The sequence below is a fragment of the Pecten maximus genome, chromosome 10, assembly GCF_902652985.1.
Source record: "Pecten maximus chromosome 10, xPecMax1.1, whole genome shotgun sequence".
Taxonomy (NCBI): Eukaryota; Metazoa; Mollusca; class Bivalvia; order Pectinida; family Pectinidae; genus Pecten; species Pecten maximus.
The window spans coordinates 29,594,999-29,610,276 of record NC_047024.1 but is presented as its reverse complement, the minus strand read 5'-3'; the positions used below and the strand labels follow the sequence as shown (position 1 = coordinate 29,610,276).

At 36.1% G+C, this 15,278-nt stretch overlaps 1 protein-coding gene across 4 annotated transcripts in view; it reads left to right on the top strand.

Annotated features, from left to right (window-relative positions):
• Window positions 1-15,278, top strand: part of LOC117335358 (UDP-N-acetylhexosamine pyrophosphorylase-like) — a 34,792-nt gene that overhangs the window by 2,786 nt on the left and 16,728 nt on the right. For all 4 annotated transcript variants that reach the window (XM_033895301.1, XM_033895298.1, XM_033895300.1 and 1 more), the window contains exons 3-4: window positions 9,271-9,475; window positions 12,137-12,312. In XM_033895301.1, the coding sequence (XP_033751192.1) occupies window positions 9,271-9,475; window positions 12,137-12,312 (381 nt within the window). The remainder of the gene's footprint in view (window positions 1-9,270; window positions 9,476-12,136; window positions 12,313-15,278) is intronic.

The following is a 15,278-nucleotide window of genomic DNA, read 5'->3' as shown; positions in this document are numbered from 1 at the left end:
TAAATATGTAGGTGAAATATTAATTAATGTTTGAATTATCTTTTACATATATGTAACTTAGCTTTGTCCTTAAAAAAGGAATTCAGTGGTATATATTGTACCTACCTAATTACATGGTGATATTTTTGTTTCAGGTAAATTAGTCATGTATATGTATAGTATAAGTTGAAAAATTAGCATATGTTAACATTAATCATTTTAGAAATGGGATTGACACATATGACAGTTTATATATATATATATATCATAAGCTTGTGTCAGGATATGTGAGAATTTGATCTGCATAATTGCATGCCCTATGGTGATATTTTTCGTCTTGTGTTTGTCCATTCTTTTATACATCCGTCACAAATTTGACAGGGAATATGATGGTGTAGCATCGTCTGTCCATCTGTCTGGTTTTTACGTTTGTGTGTGTGGAGATTTCATCCTATATTTTTCAACCACTTCCTTTGAAATGAAGTATGCTTTATCATCATGATATGCAGTTGTGTTTTCCAGAACAAAATTGATTAAACACTGTTTGATTTTGTCCTGAGTTTTCCTCCTAGCTTTTTCAGCCAATCTCTATGTAATTTCACTGAATGACATTATTTTGATTCAACTATTTTTGCAATTTAAGTTATTGGCTGAGATGAGTAAGATATTGCCCTTACATGTGTATCTGTAGATTCTCTCTCTCATTTTTCAGTGGCATTTTGAATAGACAATTAATCTTCCATTTCAATACTTGATAAAATAATGTTTATCGTTTTGGCATGGGATGGGCATATATTGTTAAGAGAGGTGATGTGTCCTGTGCCATTTTAACCATTGACTTACAGCAAACAAAATTTTGAGCGCAATTCCCTATATTGACAGTATAAATTTCAACGGAATACAGTGCATTCCGCTTAATCGGGTTGCCTATTTGCGGGGACTTTTTACCCGATTAACCGACTTACCCGATAAGCCGAAATGCACGTCGCCATCTTGGATTTGGTCCGTAATGGTAGTCAGACTTGGGTCGATTTTGGATGAAAATATTTGCGTTATTATTGTTAATAAACGGTGTTTTTGTTTGTGCTTTTACTGATGTCAAATTGTCAGATTACTATTACTAATTGTATAAAAATGTGTGTATTAAAATAACAAAACCTTAATGATTTTCTTATTCGCGGCACAGTACAATCGTAGCACCTCAAATCGGGGGGTCATACATCCCTGTTTCATCCGTGTGTTCCTAATTTGACATACGATCTAAGGACTCGCCGACAATTACATCTAAAATCATTTATGTTTATCATAGAGACATTCTTATGTTCGCTTTGAAGTTTAAAATATTCCATATTATTCACTAGAACTTCTTACTTTGGGCATTGGTTCACTTACGCTTCTGATATTTCCTACTAAAATAAGGTCCAGATCTAGTCTCTGCTTCTAACAAGAGGTCCAATGGGCCTGCAACACTCACCTGGTATGACCTTCTTTGATGATTCTTTGCCTTGATATGTTTTTAAAAAAAATAGACCTCTGTGACCTTGAATACAGCTTACAAACTTTGCGGGGCTCCATCCCAGGAACCTAACAGTCAAATATCATGATTCTATAGGCCTTTTGGTGTGCAAGAAGTCATTCAATAGGTTTTAACAAATTTGACATCTTTGATCTGAAATATAGGTGAATTTTTCTTCACAAAATTTGTCAGGATTCATCCTACCAACCTATCAGCCAAATATCATGTTTCTGGAACTTTCTTGTAGCTGGAAGAAGTTGTTTTACTGTTTTAACAGCTTTGATTTCTGTGACCTTGAATATAGGTCAAGATAATTTCTTTTTGCAAACTTTGCGAAGCTCTATCCCAGTCACTATCAACCAAATAGCATGACTCTGAGACTCTTGCATTTGGTTAGTAAGAAGACGTCATTTAAATGGAAAAGTTGATGACAGATGCCACACCACTGCAAAAGCTCGATCACTTTGCCATTTAGGCCAGGTGAGGTAAAAATACATGTACAACATGAAGGATTAATGTATACATGTAGTATAGGTTCTCTAAGGCAAACAATGTTACCATTACTGATAGTATTCTCATTATTATATACTGACACACAATTGTATTGTGCAGATAAATTTAAAAAAGATAAAAAGAAATTCCTGATAACTTGTACAAGGAAGTGATTTTGCTTCCTGATTGATCCTGATCTTTATTGAAATGCAGACAAATATTGTGCAATAATGTACACCTGGCAAGTTACAATGTTTTAAAAGGAACCTAATGCTGCATTTGATCATGAGATTACTAAATGGCATGTTATAGAAATAACTTGATCAGATAAGTTAACACCCAACAGAGTTGACTGACAGCTCCTGATAGCATGTGACCTTGTCATAACATGTTTTAACAATAAACATTAACAAAGGGACTGAACTAAACTATTGACTGTGATCTATTTTATCAATACATTAGAATGCAGCCTATTATCCCTTATTATTATAATTACATAATGCATTTAAATTTCCTTAAATATACTCATAAGCTATATTTTTAACTACATGTATTGCACGGCTAAATGACTATTGAAGGGTCACGTGCCAACTAATGAACACCTGTGATGCTTTGGAATATGGTCATGTGCGAACTATCGAACACCTGTGATATTTCGGAATTTTATCCTACCCTTTCAAGCATCTAAGTAACTCAGATGTCAATACTGCCAGACGACTTCTAGGCCTACAGGAAAGTGGAGATTTCAGTGATTCTAACTGTGTTTTAGTGATTATGTAATAGAACATGTACATGTAACCCTGGTAAAATACTAGCCACAATATATCGCTCGGCTAGAGAGATCTTCTTTTTAGCTCGATCGGTTGAGCGTAAGACTAGTAAGCCAGAGGTCCCGGGTTCGATCCCTAGCGGAGGCAGTGATTTAAATTTAATTAATCATGCACTCTGTAACATGTATATCATGGGTGTCTGTGCAATAGTCCAGAATATTTGACCCTCGGTACTTTTAAACAACCTTCGGCTTCATGCAATAGAAAACATTGGTCGATAACCAGAACCTTGTGTCAAATATTCCAGACTTTTGCACAGACACCCATGATACATTTGTATATTATTAATGTCAAGACAATGTTATTGTCAAGACAATGTATTCATAATTTTCAGACAAGGGCAGTAACTCCTTCTGATATTTTGTATAAAATATATAGTACTAACGAGTATGATAAAGAATGAAAAAGAGTAAACTCTTCATTATGATTACAGATACAGTCTCAACAGTTAGGCTAATGTTACCATAATAGATAATATATCTTATTTGATCCAAACTTTAGCATGGTATACACGGTATATTAATGTCTTAATTGTTGCAAGTTCATGTGTGGCTGCTTGCATTGTGTGTTGCATCACACAGCTTCTTCTTTCTTAAGATTTACTCAAATGATGTACACATGTATATATATACCCTTTGGGATTTAGAGTGATGTTGATTTATAATACAAAACAACAAGCAAGTTGAATCTATATAAAATTTCTCAATAGAAATTAAAGCCAAAGCATTATCCTACTTTATCTTTAAAATATATTGGAAAATGGTTTAGTGTTAGCACTGTATGTGTCACAAACAATCATTTTCAAATTAAACAGAGTCCTTTTGCAGGTATCAAAAGGAATTATATACCATTCTAACATTGTGGAGTACGTCCTCTTCAAATTCTATGATTCAAAGCATTGATAGCAACACAGATCACCTAGTGTTGGATGTCTGTGCATACCAAGTACCTGCCTGCAGAGTTAATAAAATATTCAACACCAACTTTGATCAGCCCTGTTGAATGTATTCTCATTTCCTACTGTAGAACGTTACCAATAAACAGCTTAATTGTCTGACATTTTTAGTACATAGTTTTGACTTTGGTACACTTAATGCTATCTGTGTACACATGCTCTTTTGTACTGCAGTATTGATTGTAGATTCTAGATGTATATGGGTGAAGTAGTGTATATAATTATTAACTAATAAACATAACAACATTGTTTTTATATAAGTTGGAATGTACTCTATGGCCAGTTATTTTCACAGGGATAATATCTTCAGTATTTCAAGGGCCATATAATTGACATGAAAATTTAGGCCACGATATAAGACAAGGGTAAATACTGTCCACGAAGTAAAATAACAGTATGTAAGACAGGTATGTTGTACCGTAATTAGCCGACCAACTCCAATCTTCTGTGGCTGTGATATATATACTGTATCAACAATTGTAAGTAAGCAATTTGTAAATTCAACATCGGGAGCAAAAGTGAAGAAAATATATCCTCTTTTAACCAGATTGCAAACTTTTAGTTGTACAAAATTTTAAACGAAATTCGCGAAATTTTGATCCACAAAAATGATCAGCTATACAGTATGTGAAACTCCATGATATAAAACGAGGAAGAAAAAGATAGTCTTTTTCATATTCCATAGAGTAGTGCTATAGGCAAGTCAGTTGAGAAACTGCTGTTGTATCTAAAGTCTGTTCAAATGAATAAAATTCAAATATTTTCTTATAAAAACCTTAGGACCTAGAGTTATGTGTTAATTAGCTTGCTGAGTATCAACTTTGAAAAAAAAAAACTTGATTAATTGACAAATTTATGAGGGAAAAATGACAAAAACGTCTGAACATTAAACAGGGTGTTTTTATCGATCATTACAAAGTAATACTGGAATTACTTTAATGCAAACATATAAGTGCTTGGTACTTAAGTTTACAGGTTGATGTGGTAGAGGAGCTCTTCACAGTTACGAAAATTAAGAAAAATTCTTCTAATAAAAAACCCCTTACGACCAAGCGTTATACAATGTATATGTTTTAAGGCTTGCTTGGTAAAGGGCAGTCAACTTTAAAAAATATGATCTGAAGTGATCAGGGAAAAGGAAGTAAAATAAAATAAAAGGAGTGGAAATATTTGGAAAAATGAAACAAAATAGTAACAAGCTGCATTCTACCTTTTCTGGAATAGCTTTTGCAAAGAAGACAAAAGACATAATAGACAGGGTCTGTTTTCATAAAACTGTATAAACTGTTGACCTACCTTTTCTTACCTGGAATGTTTTGAAGATTGAATAACCTGGGTTATGTTTGAATTTTTCCATATGATAGACAGGATACCTTATAATATGTCAACTTTTTATTGTTTTGCAGACTGCTTTATATGGATATATGTTTGAAGTTCTCTCTTCTACAATGTAGTGAGTGTATCAGTGATAGCAGAGTAACGGGTTACATGTCTGTTTAAGTAATTATCACTAGAATTCCTATATTGCTGGGAGTTTTTAGTTACTGCACCCAAACAAACTACCTGTTAGATGTAAGTTTCTTACTCAAACACTTCCACCCAGATCTGGTAATCACTGTGACGGCTATCTCTGGACCGATTTTATAATCGCAGTCCAAATTGTTTTGAGGGCTTGATCAGGGAATTTTGTTTCATGATGGTGTTGGGAGACTTGCTTTAACCCCTACATTTATATGTATAGTGAAAAATATTAGTGAAAAATGTTAGTACAGTGACAAATATTTACATCTGAATGTAGATAAACCAGTTCATTTAAAATTTAACAACCTCACGATCAGGTTACACATTCTTAATCTTGTCGGTGTGTACATGTGGCAATTGCATGCTGTATACTTCTACAAATTCATCTGATATAGTCTGAGAACTATTTGTTGCCCTGATATATTAGATAATTGACAGCAATGTCAGTATTTTATAATATAGCATTGGTTTGACTTCTGAGACCTATTTACTGTAGACTTGTAAATGGACAGGTTTAAGTATTATTACACGTAACTGTACATTCTGTGTGTCTTATCAGTGTGGATACCGTAAAAATGCTAAAACTTTGAATAATGTAAAATATTTTGAGTTGTTACATATAACTCCATTCGCAAAAAATTCTATGGTTGCTTCTTGCATTGGAATTTTGACCTACATAATTGGAGAGGGGGGGGGGGGGGGTGAGGAGTGGGGGGGGGGGGGGGGGGGGTTGGGTGGGGGGGGGGGATGGGGGAGGAAGGGGGGGGGGGGTAGATTAAGGGGTGTAAATGTTGAAGGAAACATACGGAATAAGTTTTCTACATGCACAGCTGTCAACTTTTTGGAATTTTTATGAGGTATAATGTACAACATCTACACTAAAATTTAGTACATTTATAGACTTCCTTTAAACAAACTAATACCTTAAACCTTCACATGTGGGAGATGCTCTTTCTTCTGGACATATTGTATATATATTTAAAATTTTGAACAATGAGGAAGTTTTAATAATTTCTGTGTAAATTTATGGTCCAAAAATCCATAGACCATAGGGAGGATTTGCAAGTATAACAACTGTAATCAAATAAAACTGTTGAGAAACAGCTGATATTTGCCTGATGCTCACGTCTTGTACTGTAAAATCAATCATATGTGTCCTGTGTCTGAACTCGTGTATCTAAACTCATATTGATTTCTCTCCATATAAACAACAGAATGCTGTACATGTATATAGAAATTTTACAGTAACTTAGGCTAAGAAATGGCTTAAAAAACTGCTAACACCACTAAACCATTCAGGCTATTTAGGAACTGCTAATGGAATGCCTCCCACCCAGTCCAACCTGAAGACTCATGTGACATCAAGATTGCTCAAATTTTTCTTCCGGTATTTATATACATTCACTGAACCTTCATTAATGACATGCCCTTCAATGTTTGCCAGTAATTATAACTTTTAGTTCTATCATTATTTACATACCCAGGTAATCTTTTACTACTATTTAGTCCCTAGACTAAGACAAGAGTGGTCTCAAAAATGGTAGTTACTGCTGCTACTACTATAGCTGTATGCTTCAGTGGTGTCTGGCTGTATACTTCAGTGGTGTCTGGCTGTATGCTTCAGTGATGTCTGGCTGTATGCTTCAGTGATGTCTGGCTGTATGCTTCAGTGGTGTCTGGCTGTATGCTTCAGTGAAGTCTGGCTGTATGCTTCAGTGGTGTCTGGCTGTATGCTTCAGTGATGTCTGGCTGTATGCTTCAGTGGTGTCTGACTGTATGCTTCAGTGATGTCTGGCTGTATGCTTCAGTGGTGTCTGGCTGTATGCTTCAGTGAAGTCTGGCTGTATACTTCAGTGGTGTCAAGCTTTACTTCAGTGATGTCTGGCTGTATGTTTCAGTGGTGTCTGGCTGTTTGCTTCAGTGGTGTCTGGCTGTATGCTTCAGTGGTGTCTCTGTCTTTATGCTTCAGTGATGTCTGGCTGTATGTTTCAGTGGTGTCTGGCTGTATGCTTCAGTGGTGTCTGGCTGTATGTTTCAGTGGTGTCTCTGTCTTTATGCTTCAGTGATGTCTAGCTGTATGTTTCAGTGGTGTCTCTGTCTTTATGCTTCAGTGATGTCTGGCTGTATGCTTCAGTGGTGTCTGGCTGTATGCTTCAGTGGTGTCTGGCTGTATGCTTCAGTGGTGTCTCTGTCTTTATGCTTCTGTGGTTTCTCTGTCTTTATGCTTCAGTGATGTCTTGCTGTATGTTTCAGTGGTATCTGGCTGTATGTTTCAGTGGTGTCTCTGTCTTTATGCTTCAGTGATGTCTAGCTGTATGTTTCAGTGGTGTCTCTGTCTTTATGCTTCAGTGGTGTCTAGCTTTATGCTTCAGTGATGTCTGGCTGTATGTTTCAGTGATGTCTAGCTGTATGCTTCAGTGGTGTCTGGCTGTATGCTTCAGTGGTGTCTGGCTGTATGCTTCAGCGATGTAGCACTCTTGTCAGCATCAGATGCATGCTATCACAATGAGACAAACATTAACATACTGACAGCCTCCCTAAAGCTACTTCACAACACTCATTAAGCATTAAAGGAGTTCATTTTAATGTAATTGGGTAAGGTGTTCTGCTGGGTGTCTCTGGCTGTATGCTTCAGTGGTGTCGGGCTGTATGCTTCAGTGATGTCTGGCTGTATGCTTCAGTGGTGTCAACTTTATGCTTCAGTGATGTCTGGCTGTATGCTTCAGTGGTGTCTCTGGCTCTATGCTTCAGTGATGTCTGGCTGTATGCTTCAGTGATGTCTGGCTGTATGCTTCAGTGGTATCTGGCTGTATGTTTCAGTTGTGTCTGGCTGTATGCTTCAGTGATGTCTGGCTGTATGCTTCAGTGATGTCTGGCTGTATGCTTCAGTGGTATCTGGCTGTATGTTTCAGTGGTGTCTGGCTGTATGCTTCAGTGATGTCTGGCTGTATGCTTCAGTGATGTCTGGCTGTATGCTTCAGTGGTATCTGGCTGTATGTTTCAGTGGTGTCTGGCTGTATGCTTCAGTGATGTCTCGCTGTATGCTTCAGTGGTGTCTCTGGCTCTATGCTTCTGTGGTTTCTCTGTCTTTATGCTTCAGTGATGTCTTGCTGTATGTTTCAGTGGTGTCTCTGGCTCTATGCTTCAGTGGTGTCTCTGTCTTTATGCTTCAGTGGTGTCTGGCTGTATGCTTCAGTGGTGTCCAGCTTTATGCTTCAGTGATGTCTTGCTGTATGTTTCAGTGGTGTCTGACTGTATGCTTCAGTGGTGTCTCTGTCTTTATGCTTCTGTGGTTTCTCTGTCTTTATGCTTCAGTGATGTCTTGCTGTATGCTTCAGTGGTGTCTCTGTCTTTATGCTTCAGTGATGTCTGGCTGTATGTTTCAGTGGTGTCTCTGTCTTTATGCTTCAGTGATGTCTGGCTGTATGCTTCAGTGGTGTCTGGCTGTATGCTTCAGTGGTGTCTGGCTGTATGCTTCAGTGAAGTCTGGCTGTATGCTTCAGTGATGTCTGGCTGTATGCTTCAGTGGTGTCTGGCTGTATGCTTCAGTGGTGTCTGGCTGTATGCTTCAGTGGTGTCTGGCTTTATGCTTCAGTGGTGTCTGACTGTATGCTTCAGAACATTAAACAAAAACTATCCAAACCTATTTGAAACATCAAACTACTGAAGATAATGTATGCACACTGTCTACATCAGTAGGATGTGGTGCCTCGGTATTCCTGATCGGGAATACACTGATAGTAGAAGCAGTCAAGTGTGAGCTTCAGACCCCTGTAACATCGGTTCAAGACACACTGGGGTAGAGAAGATGTTGTTTATTTCTGTTAGGTAATTTCCTCGCCAGTGACATGTTGGCTTTCCCTTGTGGGTTTCTCAAATGTCCAAAACATTTGTTGCCTATCTAGTGGTGTCGTAACAAAAGCTCTACAATCTTCTGTTGATTGTTAGTCTATGATCTGTGTCTTTTTGTTTTCCAGGCCTTGACGAGGTAGGAAACAACCGTGTAGCTGTCCTCCTGCTGGCGGGGGGTCAAGGAACACGGCTTGGAGTACCCTACCCAAAGGGCATGTACGACGTAGGTCTCCCCTCGCAGAAAACTTTGTATCAACTACAGGCAGAGAGGCTACTCCGGCTCCAGCGACTGGCAACACAACAGACTGGCAAGCCCTGTACCATTCCATGGTAAATTCACCATAAATCCTTCACCATTTAATTGTTTCATTGCAAATGATACACCATTTGGTAGTCAGTTGCTTTCAATACTGCACCATTCCATGGCAACCTGCACATATATCTTAACGACGTATATGGCTAGTATAGATATTTCCATGTGTATGCAAATATTAAGTAAAATTCCACATAGATTTACAAAAACAACAGAAAACAACCAACAGCTATTTCTGACTGCATTAAATACAAACAAAATAAATGAGATTTGCATGGAGACCCTTTAAAAAGTACCATGAGAATATATCCAGGTGTTCCAGAAGAGTGAGCAGTGTCTTCTACTTTATTGACAACATTCACCATACAAATCTTGGTTTATCGAAATCACATTTTCAAAATGAGAGATTCAACTTAATGCAATTGATATACATGTACATGTGCATAATTATATGGTGTTTTAGTTATGATCAGGACTAGAGGATATACTCCTGGTATATATTGATGGTGTTATGTTTTAGTTATGATCACGACTAGAGAATATACTCCTGTATATATTGATGGTGTTATGTTTTAGTTATGATCACGACTAGAGAGTATACTCCTGGTATATATTGATGGTGTTATGTTTTAGATATATCACGACTAGAGAGTATACTCCGGTATATATTGTTGGTGTTATGTTTTAGATATATCACGACTAGAGAGTATACTCCGGTATATATTGATGGTGTTATGTTTTAGATATATCACGACTAGAGAGTATACTCCTGGTATATATTGATGGTGTTATGTTTTAGTTATGATCACGACTAGAGAGTATACTCCGGTATATATTGATGGTGTTATGTTTTAGGTATATCACGACTAGAGAGTATACTCCGGTATATATTGATGGTGTTATGTTTTAGGTATATCATTACTAGAGAGTATACACCTGTATATATTGATGGTGTTATGTTTTAGATATATCACGACTAGAGAGTATACTCCGGTATATATTGATGGTGTTATGTTTTAGGTATATCATTACTAGAGAGTATACACCTGTATATATTGATGGTGTTATGTTTTAGATATATCACGACTAGAGAGTATACTCCTGTATATATTGATGGTGTTATGTTTTAGGTATATCACGACTAGAGAGTATACTCCTGTATATTGATGGTGTTATGTTTTAGATATATCACGACTAGAGAGTATACTCCTGGTATATATTGATGGTGTTATGTTTTAGGTATATCATTACTAGAGAGTATACTCCTGTATATATTGATGGTGTTATGTTTTAGGTATATCATTACTAGAGAGTATACTCCTGTATATATTGATGGTGTTATGTTTTAGATATATCACGACTAGAGAGTATACTCCTGTATATATTGATGGTGTTATGTTTTAGGTATATCACGACTAGAGAGTATACTCCTGTATATATTGATGGTGTTATGTTTTAGGTATATCATTACTAGAGAGTATACTCCTGTATATATTGATGGTGTTATGTTTTAGGTATATCATTACTAGAGAGTATACTCCTGTATATATTGATGGTGTTATGTTTTAGATATATCACGACTAGAGAGTATACTCCTGGTATATATTGATGGTGTTATGTTTTAGGTATATCACGACTAGAGAGTATACTCCTGTATATATTGATGGTGTTATGTTTTAGATATATCACGACTAGAGAGTATACTCCTGTATATATTGATGGTGTTATGTTTTAGGTTTATCATTACTAGAGAGTATACTCCGATATATATTGATGGTGTTATGTTTTAGATATATCACGACTAGAGAGTATACTCCTGGTATATATTGATGGTGTTATGTTTTAGGTATATCATTACTAGAGAGTATACTCCGGTATATATTGATGGTGTTATGTTTTAGATATATCACGACTAGAGAGTATACTCCTGGTATATATTGATGGTGTTATGTTTTAGGTATATCATTACTAGAGAGTATACTCCGGTATATATTGATGGTGTTATGTTTTAGATATATCACGACTTATTAGAGAGTATACTCCGGTATATATTGATAGTGTTATGTTTTAGGTATATCATTACTAGAGAGTATACTCCGGTATATATTGATGGTGTTATGTTTTAGATATATCACGACTAGAGAGTATACTCCTGGTATATATTGATGGTGTTATGTTTTAGGTATATCATTACTAGAGAGTATACTCCTGTATATATTGATGGTGTTATGTTTTAGGTATATCATTACTAGAGAGTATACTCCTGTATATATTGATGGTGTTATGTTTTAGATATATCACGACTAGAGAGTATACTCCTGTATATATTGATGGTGTTATGTTTTAGGTATATCATTACTAGAGAGTATACTCCTGTATATATTGATGGTGTTATGTTTTAGGTATATCATTACTAGAGAGTATACTCCTGTATATATTGATGGTGTTATGTTTTAGATATATCATGACTAGAGAGTATACTCCTGTATATATTGATGGTGTTATGTTTTAGGTATATCACGACTAGAGAGTATACTCCTGGTATATATTGATGGTGTTATGTTTTAGGTATATCATTACTAGAGAGTATACTCCTGTATATATTGATGGTGTTATGTTTTAGATATATCACGACTAGAGAGTATACTCCTGTATATATTAATGGTGTTATGTTTTAGGTATATCATGACAAGTGAGCACACAAAACAGGCCACAGATGACTACTTCAAGCAGCACAACTACTTTGGTCTTGAGAAAGAGAATATCATACTGTTTGAGCAGGGCCTACTTCCTTGTATAGGTTTTGATGGAAAAATTATTCTTGCAAATACAGACAAGGTGGCACAAGCTCCTGGTAAGTATCACAGTGATAAAAAAGTGATGCTTGTCACTTTATATAGATATTTTTCTGAATTCTTCACATATTTATATGACTATTGTTGTCATATTATGTACCGGCTACTCCTCCTAAACTACTGAGGGAATTTCAACGAAACTTTATGGTAATAACCCTTATACATTGTAGATGTGCATAATCTATATCATGTTGTAGTTTTGTGGTTACCATGGTAACCAGGTCACTATATACTTCAAGACAACTCGGACAACTCCTATATAGCTATCAACCAATTTCATTTGAAATACACAGGAATGTTAGGGACTCATAATGTGTACATATGCATGCAGGCTTTTTCCCCACAAACTTAGGTTGCCATGGTAACCCGTTCACTAAAAACAGATTTTTGTTGGAAAATCTTCACCAAAGGGGCAGGGGTATGCGTTGGCCCTCTGGACGACAGTTCTAGTATTTGTGATTACCACCACGTAGTTGAAATTACAAGGCAGAAAGATAATCAAACATCTTTGTGTGATACATATACAAATCTCAGCTTGAAGTATAATAATTTTAGGTCATTGTGCTTCATCTGTCATCGTCTGCCGTGTGCAGTGCATAAACTTTTCATGTTTCAAACTTCTTCTCAAATTTCAAACATTCGGATTAAGCTGCAACTTGCCTGAAATGATCTTGATATGGTCCTGACGAAGTGTTGTTATTTTTTATTTTTCAGGTCAGTCAGAAATCCAAGATGGCCACTATATATGGTAGCCATCTTGAAAAACACATTTTAAACTTCTTCTCCAGTTCCACTGGTGCCATTTAGCTGGAAATTGGTGGGGATATTAAGAAAGGAGAGCCAACAATGTTGTTATATTTCGGCCTCATAAAAACTTTGACATGGTAGCCATGATGGCCATTTTATAACATGACTTCGCAATCATGGTTTTCCTGAACAACACCAATTTCCAACTTCTGCTCAAGTTCCACCAGTGGGATTCAGCTCAAACTTACCAGAAATGAATCTGACACATTGGTTCTAATCAAGTGTTGTTATTATTTGGGTCGATCAAAAATCCAAGATGGCCGCAGTGGCCAACAGTGCCACTTTACTTGCCACAGAGAATGTATACTACATAGTATAAGGGCCTTTTGTTGAATATCCAGATTACTGGAAAGCCTCATTCTGAAGAACAAACATTTTACCACAGTGCTCTGATTTCGCTGACAACTATCTTGTGCTTTTGAAAGTTCTTTTAGAGGTTGACAAACGTTTAATGTCATGGGCTGGCTGGCTGGCCAATGGCTTATAAGAGCTGAGATGAGTTAGTGTCTGTACATGTGATAATGATCTGGTTGGCTGTACATCTGTTACCAAGATTATGTATGGATGTACTCGTAAATCATAGACAGGACAGCTTGGTTCATCGCCCTAGGACTTTTAAATCTGTAATGCAATAACTTAGGTGGAATTATAAAAAAGTGGGAACTGTCTCGAAGATCGAGTTAAAACCCAATCTACTGGCCCGGATGGAAGTGCACTAGTCCAGCACAACATGCAAGTGCTAAAGTTTAGATTCAAACCTTAGTGTAAGCTAAGTAGTCATTTGTGAGAGGAGTCACAATGACTATGACAATTAAGATATTATCAGTTATTGCAATCCTAAACAATTAATATCTACATTAATAAATAAATCTAACCCCATTGAAACCTCTTGACTTGAGGTTTATCTTGAAAGGGAATTTGAGGCAAACTAAATACGATGTTTGACAGTGTAATCATGATGTGAATTTGTTTGACAGTGTAATCATGATGTGAATTGTGTGACAGTGTAATCATGATGTGAATTTGTTTGACAGTGTAATCATGATGTGAATTGTTTGACAGTGTAATCATGATGTGAATTTGTTTGACAGTGTAATCATGATGTGAATTTGTTTGACAGTGTAATCATGATGTGAATTTGTTTGACAGTGTAATCATGATGTGAATTTGTTTGACAGTGTAATCATGATGTGAATTGTTTGACAGTGTAATCATGATGTGAATTTGTTTGACAGTTTAATCATGATGTGAATTTGTTTGACAGTGTAATCATGATGTGAATTTGTTTGACAGTGTAATCATGATGTGAATTGACATGTATATAAGATGCTTTTTAAGCTTTCAAACTGACAAATCAGGATGTACAGAACAAATACAGCATCCATGATAGGGATAGCTTATATTTGGGCTAAATTCTGTGCTAAACTCAAATCCTTATTCAAGTTTGAATTAGAAATTAAAAAACAAACAGGACAAGATTTTTCATAAATATCTATGATTGTAGCTGTACATGTCATCGTTTTCCTGACCTGTTTATTGTTTACTTTTAAACTTGTCATATATATGGTCTGCTTGATGTAGTAAACAGTGTCTTGAACACACAACATGAGTTATAGCAGATAAGGCCCTGTGGTAAATGTACAAGGAAATTTGATACACAAAATGTAAACATGACCGTGTTAAGATGAGGAAAGTCAATGTAAACAGATTTTAGAGACAATTTTCAACTGAACATGATAGCATTGACAGGTTTAGGTTTGTTTCTCATACAGAATCTGATACAAGTTTCTGGCATTGTTTGATATTCTAATGAAATATTTGAAGACTGCCTATAGATCAGGTTGTTCGTCTGGAGGTGCAAGATGTATACTGTGGGTATGGAATGTGAACATAATTGTCTGGCCATGTTTACCTGAGGATGGAGTTATCTGACGACATATAGTTCGACAAACACTGGTTGTTTACATCGACTTACATTACACACTAACACTACATTGTTATCTTGTGTCAGCAAATTAGCGTATTCCTATTATATAACGTTCATACAGGGACAGTTCATGTCGGGCCAGCTGTCATCAACCTTGTATGAATAAATGTATGAACAGAGTTAAAATTGTCCTTAATGACAGATTGAATTTTGATGAAATTTGCTCAGGAG